Below are 15,854 nucleotides of genomic sequence, written 5' to 3'. Positions count from 1 at the left end.
CCAGGTGACCAGTGTGTGGCCTTCCATAACATGGATTAATGTTGCCCATTTTCATACCTTTGTTACTGGTTTCTTTCATGCAACGTGATGTCTTGTAAGACTCATCCATGTTATTCCTACAATAACAGTTCTTAATCTCCTAGTCCACATTCATTGTAATGTTTTGTCACTTTTAAATTTTTTTAATTTTATTTTTTGAGACAGAGTCTGGCTGTATCACCCAGGCTGCAGTCAGCGGCACAATCTCGGCTTGTTGCAGCCTCTGCCTCCTAGGCTCAAGCAGTCCTCCCACCTCAGCCTTCTGAGTAGCTGGGACTACAGGTGCATGCTACCAAGCCCGACTAATTTTTGTATTTTCTGTAGAGACAGGATTTCACGGTTGCCCAGGCTGCTCTGGAACTCTTAAACTCAAGCGACCTGCCTGCCTTGACCTTCCAAAGTGCTAGGATTACAGGTGTGAGCCACCATGCCTGGCCTGTTTTGGTACTTTAAGTCAATTCACATACTCTTATTAAGGTGAACCCAAGCTCATTGATCTTGAGACAATGCTGTAGCTATAGTAGAATTTATAGTTTTAACCTAGTGTTAGATATAAATTCCTGAAAGTTAGTATATATTGTTTAGGCATTTCATATGTTTTAATGGAAGCCTCGTGCTTAATCTAATGGTTTTCTTTGGAGCTAGCTTCAGGAGACTGAAGCTTCAGGAGAATACCCTTTGCTCCCTTATTGTAATGAGTGATTTCCTTTGCCTACAAGTGATAGAACTGGAACTATGTTAGATCTTTGTGAAATTTGTTAAAAAGCGTACTCCAGAAAAGGAAGGGCTGCTTGAAAGGCCCAGGACACATTCTGTCTCTCATCTGGACTTTTCTCTACTTGTTGACTTGACTCTGTGGACTGGCTTTCTCTACACAGTGAGACACATGGCCACCAGTGAGTGGCTCCTGAATTTTTATATATATATATGTAAATTCACTATATTTATATACACACACACACATATACACTGAAGGCTGAAGAAGGTCATGAGAGATTATTTCATCAAAGCTACATATATATTTTTTTCTGTTTTTTTATATATATATTTTAAAATAAAATAAAAATTAAAAATAAAAATTATATATACTATATATTTTTATATATATATAATTTTTATTTTTTGAGACAGAGTCTCACTCCATTGCCCAGGCTGGAGTTCAGTGGTGTGATCTCAGCTCACTGCAACCTCCACCTCTGGGGTTCAAGTAATTATTGTGCCCCGGTGTCCTGAGTAGCTGGGATTACAGGCGTGTGCCACCATGCCTGGCTAATTATTTATTTATTTATTTATTTTTGTATTTTTAGTAGAGACAGGGTTTTGCCATGTTGGCCAGGCTAGTCTCAAACGCCTGGTCTCAAGTGATCCTGCCTTAGCCTCCCTAAGTGCTGGGATGACAGGCAGGAGCTCCTGTGCCTGGCCATATTTTTACGTTTTTGAGACAGGGTCTTGTTCTGTCACCCAGAGTGGAGTGCAGTGGTGCGATCATGGCTCACTGCAGCCTCGACCTCCCGGACCCAAGCAGTTCTCCTACCTCAACCTCCAGAGTAGCTGGGACTACAGGTGTGCACCACCATGCCTGGCTAATTTTTAAATTTTTAAATTTTAAATTTAAATTTTAAATTTTTTGTAGAAATGGAATCTCACTGTGTTGCTCGGGCTGATCTCGAACTCCTGGGCTCAAGTGATCCCGCAAAGTGCTGAGATTACAGGTGTAAGCCATCATGTCCGGCCTCCTGAATTTTTTAAGTTGTAAATGCTACCATAAGAGAAGGACAGACATTATTTTTTCAGTTATAGTTCAGAAAAATCCCAAGTACCTACCTTTGACCTTTCAGCTGTAGTCAGAGCAGGGACTGAGGTACTGTAGTTGGTCTTGCCTGGACCTACCTTTGGTCAGTCAGTTGTGTTGAGGTGTAAGTCTTTATAGAATCACTTGGTGAGAAAAGGACATATGATATTCCTAGAAAAAGGGTATTTCTGGGCAGGCCAAACACTAGACATCCACGTCACCCGGCATTACACACTGAAGGCTGGAGAAAATCATGAGAGATCATTGCATCAAAGCTATTTGGCATTCTGGAAGCAAATTCTACTGACTGGTGGCTAGACCACAGACAGTGATTATAATGAGGGCCCTTGAAGTTATTTGAAGCTCTAACCTGTACCAATTCTGAACAATTTCCTTTTGTTACTTTCAAACTCATCATTTGTTTTTCACAATGAGATATGTTGTCACTAGTGGGTCCTGAATTTTGTAACTTGTCAATTCTGCCATAGAAGAGGGACTGACATTATTTTTCAGTTGTAGTTCAGAAAAATCCCAAGTACCCCCATTTGGCCTGTCATCTGTAGTCTGAACAAGGAATGAGGTGCTGTGGACAGAGGTACCATCCTTAGCTAGGTCCAAAAATGTTTGTTACTCTCGTCTATCAAAGTGGTTTTCAACCTTTTTTTAATGTAATAAGACAATATTTTTAAATCAAAAAAGGAAAAAAATCCTGCATACAAAGCAGTAGTAGTACGTATTTGTGGATCCATAAAAATGTAATAGAAGTATTACCAAAATGCAGACTAAAGGGCTGTGGACCACATTCATGACTGTTGTGGTCTCTGGGCAGGGAGATGGGAAGTGGTATTGAAAATATAACAGATTTTTCTCCAATTTAAAGAAAAAGTAACATAGGGCTGGATGCAGTGGCTCACACCTGTAATCCCAGCAATTTGTGAGGCTGAGGCAGGTGAATTGCTTGAGCTCAGGAGCTGGAGACCAGCCTGGCCAACATGGCAAAACCAAAAATAGAAAAATTAGTGGGGCATGGGAGTGTGCGCTTGTAGTCCCAGCTACTCGGGAGGCTGAGGTGGGAGGATTGCTTGAGTCTGGGAGGTGGAGGTTGCAGTGAGCCGAGATTGCACTGCTGCACTCCAGCCTGGAAATAAAAGAATTAAAATAATTCCTCCAGAATTAGCCAACATTGATTGTATGGCATTTGTCCTCCAGCAACACAAGGAGGCAGCAGTGTAGCGTAGTTGTAAAGCTGTAAAGTGCACATGCTGGGGACCCAGACTCCCTGAGTTCTGGGTCCAGGTCCTGGTTCTGCTGCTTACTATCCTGGGTAAGTTATTTCATCTCTATATGCTGCATTTGTATAGTACTATGTTCCTCATTTGTATAGTACTATACAATTACTTTTTATATCTCCAAATTCCTACTTTATGTAGTTGTGATGTTTTTAGAAAAAATATGTATAAAATGCTTAGAACAGTATGTGGTGGCACATTGGAAGCACTCAATAAGTATTAACTATTATTCATGTTGTTATTACTGGGGGGACAGAAATAACTTGTAATCATGGGTATTTTTTCTCATTTAAAAGAAACACATATTGAGAGCTTACTACACATCTGGCACCGTACTCACGCTACTACCTTGTCTCATTTCAGCCTTACAAGGCAGTTATTTTATTGTAGGTAGCAAACTGAAGATCAGCGAAGTAACTTGATTAAGCATCAGTGACCACCAAATGATTGAGCTGGATTAGAACCAAGCTCGGGAACTCCAAACGCCCCGTTCTTAACCCCTGCATTTCATTACTGCCAACACATTTATCTTTCTTAAGCAACTTCCAAAGAAGCCAGGAAAAAATTGCCTAGGATAGCTAAATTTAGCTTAACAATATATGATTTAGAATTGGGAATATAGGAAAATACATGTAGATAAGTAAAAGATACTTTAAAAATTTAGCACTTTTATATACCATATTTGGCAGTGTCTACTATGTGTTAGAGACCATGCCAGGTGCTTTATAGAAACTTGGTGAAATTCTTAGACAGTGCTGCATGTTGGGCATTCTGATGTCTCCTTTAGAAATGAATCAGTCTCAGAGATATTACATATCCTATGCAGGGACCTAGAACCACAAAATGGCATTCATGACCCCACCTGGTAAAATGCCAGAAACTGCGTGCTTTTCATTACATGGAACTGGGTTTTCTCCCATTGTCAGTTGTTTGTATTTTACTTTTGAGGTAGCTGTATATATTCTGGATTTTATTGATCTTGTCATCTTTTGTTTCCTATAGTTTAGAAAAATTGGAGGCAAGCAACATGTAAAACATTTAATCAGGTGACTGTGCAGTTAGGTAATGCAAACTATTTTCGTAATAATGCAAAGTGTAATCTTTACATGTTTTTAGCTTGTTGGCCAGGCATGGTGGCTCACACCTGTAATCTCAGCATTTTGGGAGGCTGAGGCAGGAGGATTCCTGAGGTCAGAAATTCAAGACCAGCCTGGCCAACATGGTGAAACCCTGTCTCTCTCACTCTTTTTTTTTTTTTTTTTTTTTTTTGAGACAGAATTTCACTCTTGTTGTCTGGGTTGGAGTGCAGTGGCACAATCTCGGTTCACTGCAACCTCTGTCTCGTAGGTTCAAGTGATTCTTCTGCCTTAGCTTCCCGAGTAGCTGGGATTACAGGCGTCTGCCACCATGCCCAGCTAATTTTTTGTATTTTTAGTAGAGACAGGGTTTCATCATGTTGGCCAGGTTGGTCTCAGACTCCTGACCTCAGGTGATCCACCCATCTTGGCCTCCCGAAGTGTAGGGATTACAGGTGTGAGCCACCGCACCTGAGTGAAACTCCATCTCTACTAAAAATACAAAAATTAGCTGGGTGTGGTGGCACACATCTGTAATCCCAGCTACTTGGGGGGCTGAGGCGTGAGAATTGCTTGAACCCAGGAGGTGGAGGTTGCAGTGAGCCAAGATCGTGCCACTGCACTCCAGCCTGGGCAAGAGAGCCAGACTCTGTCTCAAAAAAATATTAAATAGGCCACGCGCTATGGCCCACGCCTGTAATCCTAGCACTTTGGGAGGCTGAGGTAGGCCAATCACAAGGTCAGGCGATCGAGATCATCCTGGCCAACATGGTGAAACCCTGTTTCTACTAAAAATACAAAAATTAGCTGGGCGTGGTGGTGCGCACCTGTAGTCCTGGCTACTCGGGAGGCTGAGGCAGGAGAATCACTTGAACCCAGGAGGCAGAGGTTACAGTGAGCCAAGATCATGCCACTGTACTCCAGCCTGGTGACAGCGAGACCACATCTCAAAATAAATAAATAAATAAAATTTTTTAGCCTTTTTTTTTTTTTTTTTTTTTTTTTTGAGGAGAAAAGTACACCTATAGCTGGCCCATTAACATATAGCGTACTTGACAATGAAAAGTAAAAAATTCTCCATTTTGGCTTGGTAGACTTTGCCCGCCTTTAGCAGTAAAATTGTTACTCTATTGTTGGTTTCTAGTACAATATGCGGGTACAGAGTGATCACTTTATTTCCTAATACAAGAATTTTCAGGGCCTTTCCTGCCTCAAAGAAAAAAGCAGCAGGTGTGTGATTAGTCAATATTGTGTTTATCTCTGTGAGATTCAAATTTTCCTCCTAAAAGCATTATCACAGTGCAACGTCACTTTTGTATTCCTTCATTTGAATAGTTCCTATGCATTATTATGGTTTAAAAAAATAAGTCTAAAGGTGGCAATATCCTAACACTGAAAGCAGTGTATTTTTGCTTGACTTATTATTATGAACACATTATGTCACTGCGCATTCAAGTGGTGTGATGGGAAATGATCAAGTCTTCCTTTTTACCAGGTGATCAGACTCTGAGAATATGGGATGTGAAGGCAGCAGGAGTCAGAATCGTGATTCCCGCACATCAGGCAGAAATCTTGAGTTGTGACTGGTGTAAATACAGTGAGGTACAGTGTATGGCTCTATCCTAAGCTGCTGTCCTTCCTAATGTTAAAATGTTCTAAATTTTATTTATCTTTGTTTATGTGGACTTTGGTGGTGTTCCTGGACCATTAAGTTAAATTCTGTCCCTTTCCTTTCTAATTAATGATTGTGACTGACCTGCATTAGCATTAATTGGATATAAGTGCTCATAAAATGGCAAAATAAGAAACAGAAATTTTCAAAGTTCAACAGTGCAGCCTTACTTGTTTGTTTTGGGAAGCTGCCTTACCAATTTATGTAATGTTTTTCTTTATTGCTCTTAACCCTGCAATTTTGTATCATCTTTTGCTTTTATTTCTTTTTCACTTTGCTAGTCAGGCTGTTGAACTATTTGTAATTTGATTTTTAATTTGACAGTCCATCAGTTTTTAAATTTTCTGTTTCATCTTCCTTTTTAAGCCTAACCAATTTTCATGCCTCTGTAAGATAAGTGTCCATGTGCAACTTTTTTAAAGCTTCAGTTAACCACATGAACATATGAATCAGAGATAGAAATGGATTAAATATGTGTTAATATACTACAGTCATGCACTGCATAACAACATTTCAGCCAATGACAGATTGCATATATGACAGGGCCCTTAAGACATAATGGAGCTGAAAAATTCCTATTGCCCCCGAAGACCTTCCAGCAGGACTAGATGTAGAAGTAGAAGACAGTGATATTTATAATCCTGACTCAGTGTAGCCCTAAACTAATGCATGTGTGTCTCAGTTTTGTTTAAAATAAAAAAATTTAAATAGAAAAAAGCTTATAAAATAAGGATATAAAGAAAGAAAATATTTTTGTATAACTCTACAATGTGTTTGTGTTTTAAGTTTTGTTATTATGAAGAATCAAAAAGTAAAAAAAGCCAGGCGTGGTGGCGGGCGCCTCTAGTCCCAGCTACTCGGGAGGCTGAGGCAGGGGAATCGCTTGAACTGGGAGGCAGAGGTTGCAGTGAGCCAAGATCATGCCACTGCACTCCAGCCTGATGACAGAGCAAGACTCTATCTCAAAACAACAACAACAAAAAGAAATTTTTTTTAAAATAGAAAATTTATGAAGCAAAAAATTACAGTAAGCTAAGGTTAATTTATTATTGAAGAAAGGAAATTAAAAAAATAAATTTAGTGTAATGTTCTAGGCCTTCCCATTCACTCACTGACTCACCCAGAGTAATTTCCAGTTTTGTAAGCTCCATTCATGGTAAGTACCCTACTACCATTTTTTTATCTTCCATACTATATTTTTACTATACCTTTTCTGTGTTTAGATACAGAAATCCTTACCATTGTATTACAGTAGCCTACAATATTCAGTACAGTAACATGCTGGACAGGCTTGTAGCCTAGGAGCAATGGGCTGTTTCATCTAGCCTGGGTGTATAGTAGGCTGTACCACCTAGGTTTGTATAAGTACATTCCGTGATGTTCACGCGAAGATGAAATTACCTGATGCCACATTTCTCAGAGCATATCCCCATCATTAAGTGATGCATGACTGTATTTATGTCCCTGAAGTAGTCTGTTGACCGTGACAAATACATAAAATATATGCTTTGTTTTTTCCCAGTTTTAAATTAATTAAAGCTAAAAGAACATTGTACTGACAGAGATCTTTAAATAAAAATAAGTAAAATAAGTTATTAATAAGTACATATGCAATGATATTAATCGAAACATTTCAATGCTGATGACTATAGTTTCAAAGTCATAAATGAATTTTTCATATTGGAAAATTAATTATGGCCTGTATATTAGATGTTTGGGAATTCTAAACAAAGATGCTGATAGACATTTGAGAGTGGTTTACAAAATTTATTTTCTAATAACTGAAACTTTTCTTCAAATTAGCTTACACTAAAACCCAACATAGTCAGACAATGTTTGCTTGGTGCGAAAGTAATTGCAGTTTTTGCTATTACTTTCAATGCAAAAACCGCAACTACTTTTGCACCAACTTAAATCCTTTGCTGTTCTGGGTTATGTGGGGTGGACTGAGTGTGGACCCAGCACTTGACCTATTCACCTAGGACCTCTGGGTTCACTTGGGGCTCTAGATAGCAGAATTTGTAAAGCCAGAATAGATAAGAGACTCACCACTATTTGATTACATTCTTGGATATGATTAGATATTGTATTAAGAATTGTGGTCCAAGAGAGTTGGAAACAATGATTAATTTAGATTTAGAGAACATGGAAAAATTTAATTCATAGCCTTTGCTTTTTCAGATGTACCTAAATGAACAGACCTCTTGCCTTTTAATGCCTGGAAAAACCTCAGAGTATGTTGAAACCCTTTTTGTTTGTTTGTTTTTTAGAGACGAGGTCTCACTGTTGCCCAGGCTGGTCTCAGACTCCTAGGATCAAGTGATCCACCGGCCTCGGCCTCCCAAAGTGCTGCGATTATAGGAGTGAACCACCGCACCCAGTCTTGAAAACCTTTTTTAAATTTTTATTTTTTTTTTAGAGGCAGGGTCTTGCTCTGTCATCCATGCTGATGTACAGTGGGGTGATCACAGCACACTGTAGCCTCTAACTTTTGGGCTCACACAGTCCTCCTGCCTCACTCAACCTCTCAAGTAGCTAAAATTACAGGTGTGTGTTACCATGCCTGGCTAATGTTTTAAAATTTTTTGGGTAGACAGGGTGTTGCTTTATTGCCCATGCTGGTCTCAAGTTCCTGGCCTCAAGTAATCCTCTCACCTGTGCCTCCCAAGGTGCTGGGATTCCAGGGAAAACCATTTGAAGAGAAAGCTGGGCTCATTTGTCAGATAAAAATTTTAATCCCCTGTGTACTTACTGCCACTTGTAAAGGTGGATTAGAAAATCCACAATGCTATTTGGAACTATGCCTTTTCCAGCTGTGTGTAGTGTTCCATCGTGTACATAAAGCATATTGAGTTCTTTTTCTCACAAGTCATACTAATTTTTTGCTATTAATGTCTATGTTGATTCCTGTCTGTACTTGTTATACAACTTCTCAAAAATGGCTCCTGGGTTCATATTAAATAATTATCAGAAAGTAGATGTTGTTTCTAGTAGGAAAGCCTGCATACTGTTTAATTGCAAAGATGTCACAGTTTATGTTTCTCTGAATTGTTTTTAGAATTTGCTGGTGACAGGTGCGGTTGACTGTAGTTTGAGAGGCTGGGACTTAAGGAATGTACGACAACCAGTGTTTGAACTTCTTGGTCATACCTATGCTATTAGGAGGGTAAAAGTAAGTTTTCATCTTTTCTTTTATATGTAGAATAAAATTACATAAATATAATCAATGAAGCATATATTAAGAAGTGTTCTGGGTTTAGGGATTGGAGTTACTAATTCTTTTTTATATGTGTTTTTGTTACCTAGTTAATTAATATTGAAAGCTAAAATTAGTTAAGAATATTTGAATAATTATTGAATGAATTTGGGCAATGTAGACATTCAATACTTAACGTTAAATAAAAATCTTTTTCTCATTCTTTCACCCCCAATCTGTTATTTCCTTTAATATTATTTTTTTAACTATAGTAATTCACTTTTAGTATTATGTTCTTTATAAGTTTCTAATCAGTGAGAGTCTCTTTGTTGAAACAGGTGTAAAGAGATGGTTAATTCTTTTTCCTAACATGATAACATACATGACTGTTCACAGATGTTTGGGATATAGAAAGTTTTCTACTCGGAACAGCAGAGGATGAGGTAAATTTTTAATGATGGTCCCAGTAAATTTCTCTGGGTTATAAGATGACTTAGGTTAGTTTCCTGGCTTTCATTTAGGCAGGTTCTGCTAAATGACTGGAAAACATCTTATTAAGTGACATCTCCCAATTTCATCCTTTTTTTTTTTTTTTTTTTTTTTTTTTTACGTTAAGGGTAAAAAAGTACCTTATTGATTATTTTAATAAGATAATTACAGTATTCCTACTATTTTAAAAATTCTAAATTTGTTTTTCTTTTTTTTGAGATGCAATCTTGCCCTGTTACCCAGGCTGGAGTGTAGTGGCACGATCTCGGCTCACTGCAACCTCTGCCTCCTGGGTTCAAGCAATTCTCCTGCCTCAGCCTCCTGAGTAGTTGGGACTACAGGTGTGCGCCACCATGCCCCACTAATTTTTTTGTATTTTTAGTAGAGACGGGGTTTCACAGTGTTGTCCAGGCTGGTTTCGAACTCCTGACCTCAAGTGATCCACCTGCCTTAGCCTTCCAAAGTGCTGGGATTACAGGCTGTGTCACCATGCCTGGCCAAAAATTCTAAATTTTTAGTTAAGTTAATATTTTAAGTTTCGCTGGCTGCAATGCAACATAGGAGACACAGTGCTGTTTTATTTTTTAATAAAAATTTTTTTTATGTGGACAAGTTTTAGCAGTTGAAAAATATGCTCTATGTATATTTCAGAGTGATTCTGAGAATGAAATAAGGTAATGTAGTGAAAGTACTTTGCAAACTAAGTGCTGGTCAAATGTAGTTACATATGTGTATTTAACTATTTAAAGTGCTGGTAAGACAAACACTGAAGAAAGGTAATTGCAAAGGTCAACTTATTAAGTACATTTTTACTCATCTAGAAGACGTTACTTGTCTTTAAACTTGCTTTTTATCCTTGATATCATTTTCCATTAGCTGTAATATACAAATAACATAAAAATATCTTAAAGGTGTTTTTATTTAACATTTAAATGTTTATTTTGATAACTTGTGATTATAGCAATTATATATTTGTAAAATTGGTAAATAATATAATTATATATTTGTACTATTATATAATTAAATCCCTTATATTTGTAAGGATCATTTTTGTTTGTTTGTTTGTTTTTGGTTTTTTTGAGCCAGAGTCTCTCTGTCGCCCAGGCTGGAGTGCAGTGGCATGATCTCAGCTCACTGCAGCCTCCACTGCCTGGGTTCAAGCAATTCACCTGCTTCAGCTTCCCGAATAACTGAGATTACAGGCATATGCCACCATGCCTGACTAGTTTTTGTATTTTTAGTAGAGACAGGGTTTCTATTAAACCATGTTGGCCAGGCTGGTCTTGAACTCCTGACCTGAGGTTATCTGCCCTCCTCAGCCTCCCAAAGTGCTGGGATTACAGGTGGGAGCCACCGCACCTGGCCTATAAGAATCATTTTTGGATAGCCAGTATGAAATTGTATTTAATTTTTCCAGAATAGCAACATTTTGGGAATATTTTGTTCTAAGTAAGTTCTAAAAAGCTTGAGGGATAATTTTCTTTGGAGAATATAAAAATATTTTTCCTGAAGATGGATACTTAAAAGGCCAGAAGATTTTGGCCTCAAATTAAAGCATATATGCTTTGGAAAAGCATAATTTTAAGTGACAGCTCTGACTCAACTTAAATTTATTATAATGTTTATGGAATGATCTTAGAAAGCAGTATTATTATCACAGCTGACTTCAAAAAGGGTTTTTTTCTTTTCTTTTTTTTTTTTTAGTTTTCGCCGTTTCATGCTTCTGTGCTGGCCTCTTGCTCGTATGATTTTACTGTAAGGTACAGTGGTTTTTAATACATTTCCTTTTGAAATACCAGATAACATTTGCATCTTTGCAACTTTTATAAAAGATAATGTGATTACTCTTACTAACATGAAAATAATCTGAGATGGCTACATTTAAATATTTATTAGGATTAATATTATATTTTTCCTGTTTTCATGATCCAGTCACATATATGAGTAAATTTTTTCTCTTCAAGTATTAGCCTGGCTATTCTGTTTAAAAGCTCTCTTTTCTAATAGATGTTTCTATGGTAACACTTTCCTACACTATGGATCGCATAGCCAATATCTTCGAAATTTAGATTTAGAAATTTGGAAATTTCATTTCTTCAGATCTAATTATATGAGTCTTAAGGCTAAGATTGCTTAGATGAAAAAAACAATGAACATGAATGTATGATTTTTTGTGAATGTAGATATATGAACATATATGTGTATATATGTGCATGGGTATCTAGATAAGAGTGTGTGTGGGTGTGTGTCTCTATTTATACTTCTAGTTACAGTGCCACACCACACAGGATTTATTTTCTCTTTCCAAATTTGTAACTCTTGACTTCCATTTTATTCACAATATATTTTCTTATGTGTTAAACCCTGTAATGCTTAGAAAGTAGTTTCAGAATTGCAAAGCCATACCTTTGAAAAAAAGAATCTTACTGATGAGAGCTCAGCACTTGCTTAGAGTTTTTTTGTCTTTAGTTCAAATACTATATTCAGAAGTTACTTAGGTTAATTCTCCTCTTCTCTGTTAGAGTGTGGTTATGTTATTCACTTGAAACATGGTTTGATTCCTTTGTTTCTGTTTGTATTCAATTTTAGGGTTTTCCTCCCGTCCTTGTTGATTTTGTCTAGGCAAAACATTGACATGGTTTCAAAAGTCAAGATGTACATAAAGATATATTCAGAAAGGTGTCATTTCCCCCCTTCTATTTCCTCAGCCTTTCTGTTTTATTCTGTTCCATACTCTATAGGTAACTAGTCTCACTCATATACATAGACAGATATATATTTTCTCATTTCCCCCTTTCTTACACAAAGAGTGGGGTACTTTCGATACATACTCCTTTAAATTTTGCATTTTTCACTTAAAATATATCCTGGAAATCTTTCTATATCAAAGAGATCATTCTCATTCTGCATAATACACCATTGTGTGGATGTACTGTAGTTTATTTGGCTGCTCTCCTATCTATGGAGATTTAGCTTGTTTTCAATGTTTTGTAAATAAACAGTGCCACAGTGAATGATAGCTTTGTGTTACTGGAGAATTAATGTCCGGTATTCCTAGAAGTGGGATTGCTGAGTTAAAAAGTAAACACATGTAGTTTTGTTAGATGTTACTGAATTCCCATCCATAAGGAATATGCCAATTTTGATACTCAGCAGCAATGTTTGAGAGTACCTGTTTCTCTGCCATCTAAAGATCATTGATTCATTAGGGTTTTCCAGGTGTATGATCATATCACCTGCAAGTAAAGGTGGTTCTACACCTTCATTTCCAATTCTGATGCCTCTAATTGATTTTTCTTAAAATTGCCTCCACAAATACCACTAATACAGTGCTAAATAGTTTATAGAGAATGTCTGATTCATGATACAAGTGCAAATGCCTTTAGTGTTTCTCTATTAAAAATAAGATTCTGACTGTAATGCAAATTATATATGTTTATTTGTCATACTAAGAAAGTATGCATGAATTCCTATTTTCTTGAGTTTTTTTTTTTTTTTAATCAGAAATGGATCTTAAGTTTTGTTGAAGGCTTTTTTTGTCCAGCATTTATGGAGATAATCATGATTTTTCTTCTTAGAGATGTGGCTATGATGTACTATATTAATGGATTGAACCAACCTTGCATTCCTAGAGTAAGTCTCTCATGCTCTTTGTGTATCATTTTCTCACCATGATGTTGAATTGTGTTTGCTAATATTTTATTTAAAGCTTCTGATTAGTTGCCGTTTTCTTTCTTTTTTCCCTTTGTTTGTGTGTCTGTATTTTACTTGCTTCATAAAAAAGAATTAAGAAATTTTCCTTTGTTTCCAAAGCTCTGGAACAACTTGTACGGCATTGAGGCTGTTTGGTCTTTGAATCCTTGGTAGGATTGCTCTGTGAAACTAGTGAAGCATGGTGTTTTTTGTGGAGTACTTTCTTGATAACTTCATTTCTTTTATGGAAATGAGTCTGTTTAAACTTTGTGTCTCTAATGGGATCAAGTTTGGAAATTGTCCCTTGCTTGTAGGTTTTCAAATTTATTTGTAGACGTGTCTCTAAAGTGGGTGGACACAGTGGCTCGTGCCTGTATCCCCAGCACTTTGGGAGGCCGAGGTGGGCAGATCACCTGAGGTTAAGTGTTCACGACCCATCTGGCCAACATAGTGAAACCCAGTTTGTACTAAAAATAGAAAAATTAGCCAGGCGTGATGGCAGGTGCCTGTAATCCCAGCTACTTGGGAGGCTGAGGCAGAATTGCTTGAACCCATGAGGCGGAGATTGCAGTGAGCTGAAATCGTGCCACTGCACTCCAGCCTGGGTGCAGACTTTGCCTCAAAAAAAAAAAAAAAGTCTGTGAAGGAATGTTGTAGGATTTCTTCTCTTTTGTTGGTTGTTTTACTATTGTTATTTCTGATTTTGTATCTTTATGAGTTCTTTGACTATCTAGTGGTATGTTTATTTTGTTATTTTTCTTCAGCAGGCAGAATTTTAATTTATTAATTAGAACTACTTTTTTCAGCCAGGTGCAGTGGCTCATGCCTGTAATCCCAGCACTTTGGGAGGCTGGGGTGGGTGGACCACCTCAGGTCAGGAGTTCAAGACCAGCCTGACCAACATGGTGAAACCCCATCTCTACTAAAAATACAAAATTAATTGGGCATGGTGGTGCATGCCTATAATCCCTGCTACTGGGGAGGCTGAGGCAGGAGAATTGCTTGAATCCAGGTAGCAGAGGTTGCAGTGAGCCAAGATTGTGCCATTGCACTCTAGCCTGGGCAACAAGAGCAAAACTCTATCTCAAAAAAAAAAAAAAAAGAACTGCTTTTAAAATTAATCACTGCTTTTATTTTTATTATTTCCTTTTTGGTACTTTCTTTTTGTTGTTCTTTTTTTCAGCTTCTTGAGGTGGGAATTTATTTGTATTCTTTCATTTTGTTAATAAAGTGTTTAAGGCTATAAATTTTTTTCTGGTTGTTATTCAAACTATAGCCCATAGATTCTGATATATAATGTTTTCATTATCATTTAAAAATTTTTGTAAGTTCTGTTTTACTTGCCTTTTCTTCCAAGAGTTGTATAATAGTAAATTACTTAGTTTCCATATGAAAATGCCTTTTAACTTAAAAATATTTGTTAATAATTTCTAGTTTTATTGCATTAAAATCAGAGAATACTATTTTAGTCATTCAGTTTTATGGAACATATTGACATTTGGGGGAAGTGGAACCTAATAAACGATCAGTTTTTGTTAATGTTTCATTTGCAGTTGAGAATAATGTATATTCTCCATTTTCAGGCTGTTAAGTTCAGTATGTAATCATAAGCTTACAAATTGATTATGTTGTTTAGGCTTTCTGTATCCTTTCTTATTATTGGTCCACTTAGTCTGAGAATGGTATGTTACTGAGAGTGGTGTGTTAAAATCTCCTATCATTAGCAGGCTTCTACATCTCCCTGCATCTTTGGTAGTTTTGACTTTATAGAAACAGATGCTGTGTTTCCGGTGTGTAGATATTATAATGTATATGGCGAATTGAGACTTTTAGCATTAAAGAATATCCTTCTTTGTCACAGTTAATGCTTTTTGTTTCAGTTATGCCTTGTCTCATATCAGAATCATTGCCCTCGCTTTCATATTGTGTTTACTTTCCAGATATACTTTCCCCCATACCTTTATTTTGTTTTTGTTTTATCATATTTTCAATTCTTTAAATTTTTTTTAAAATTATACTTTAAGTTCTGGGATATATGTGCAGAATGTGCAGATTTGTTACATAGGTATATACATGCTATGGTGGTTTGCTGCACCCATCAACCAGTCATCTACATTAGGTATTTCTCCTAATGTTATCCCTCCTCTAGTCCCCCACCCCCTGAAAGGCCCCAATGTGTGATATTCCTCTCCCTGTGTCCATGTAATCTCATTGTTCAACTCCCACTTATGAGGGAGAACATGCAGTGTTTGGTTTTCTGTTCCTGTGTTAGTTTGCTGAGAATGATGGTCTACAGCTTCATCCGTGCCCCTGCAAAGGACATGAACTCTATCGATAATTTTTTATGGCTGTATAGTATTCCATGGTGTATATGTGCCACATTTTCTTTATCCAGTGTATCATTGATGGGCATTTGGGTTGGTTCCAAGTCTTTGCTATTGTGAACAGTGCTGCAATAAACATACGTGTCTTTATTGTATGTGTCTTTATTGTAGAATGATTTATAATCCGTTGGGTATATACCCAGTAATGGGATTGCTGGTTCTAGATCAAATGGTATTTCTGGTTCTAGATCCTTGAGGAATCACCACACTGTCTCCCACAATGG

At 37.1% G+C, this 15,854-nt stretch overlaps 1 protein-coding gene across 1 annotated transcript in view; it reads left to right on the top strand.

The window, feature by feature from the left end:
- The window catches only part of PEX7 (peroxisomal biogenesis factor 7), a 92,728-nt gene that overhangs the window by 36,295 nt on the left and 40,579 nt on the right, over positions 1–15,854 (top strand). The window contains exons 6-8 of the mRNA XM_050787969.1: positions 5,692–5,798; positions 8,927–9,040; positions 11,258–11,313. Coding sequence (XP_050643926.1) covers positions 5,692–5,798; positions 8,927–9,040; positions 11,258–11,313 — 277 coding nt within the window. The remainder of the gene's footprint in view (positions 1–5,691; positions 5,799–8,926; positions 9,041–11,257; positions 11,314–15,854) is intronic.

The sequence above is a fragment of the Macaca thibetana genome, chromosome 4 (assembly GCF_024542745.1).
Source record: "Macaca thibetana thibetana isolate TM-01 chromosome 4, ASM2454274v1, whole genome shotgun sequence".
NCBI lineage: Eukaryota > Metazoa > Chordata > Mammalia > Primates > Cercopithecidae > Macaca > Macaca thibetana.
The sequence above is the reverse complement of the archived record's forward strand: the minus strand, read 5'-3'. Positions and strand labels throughout refer to the sequence as shown.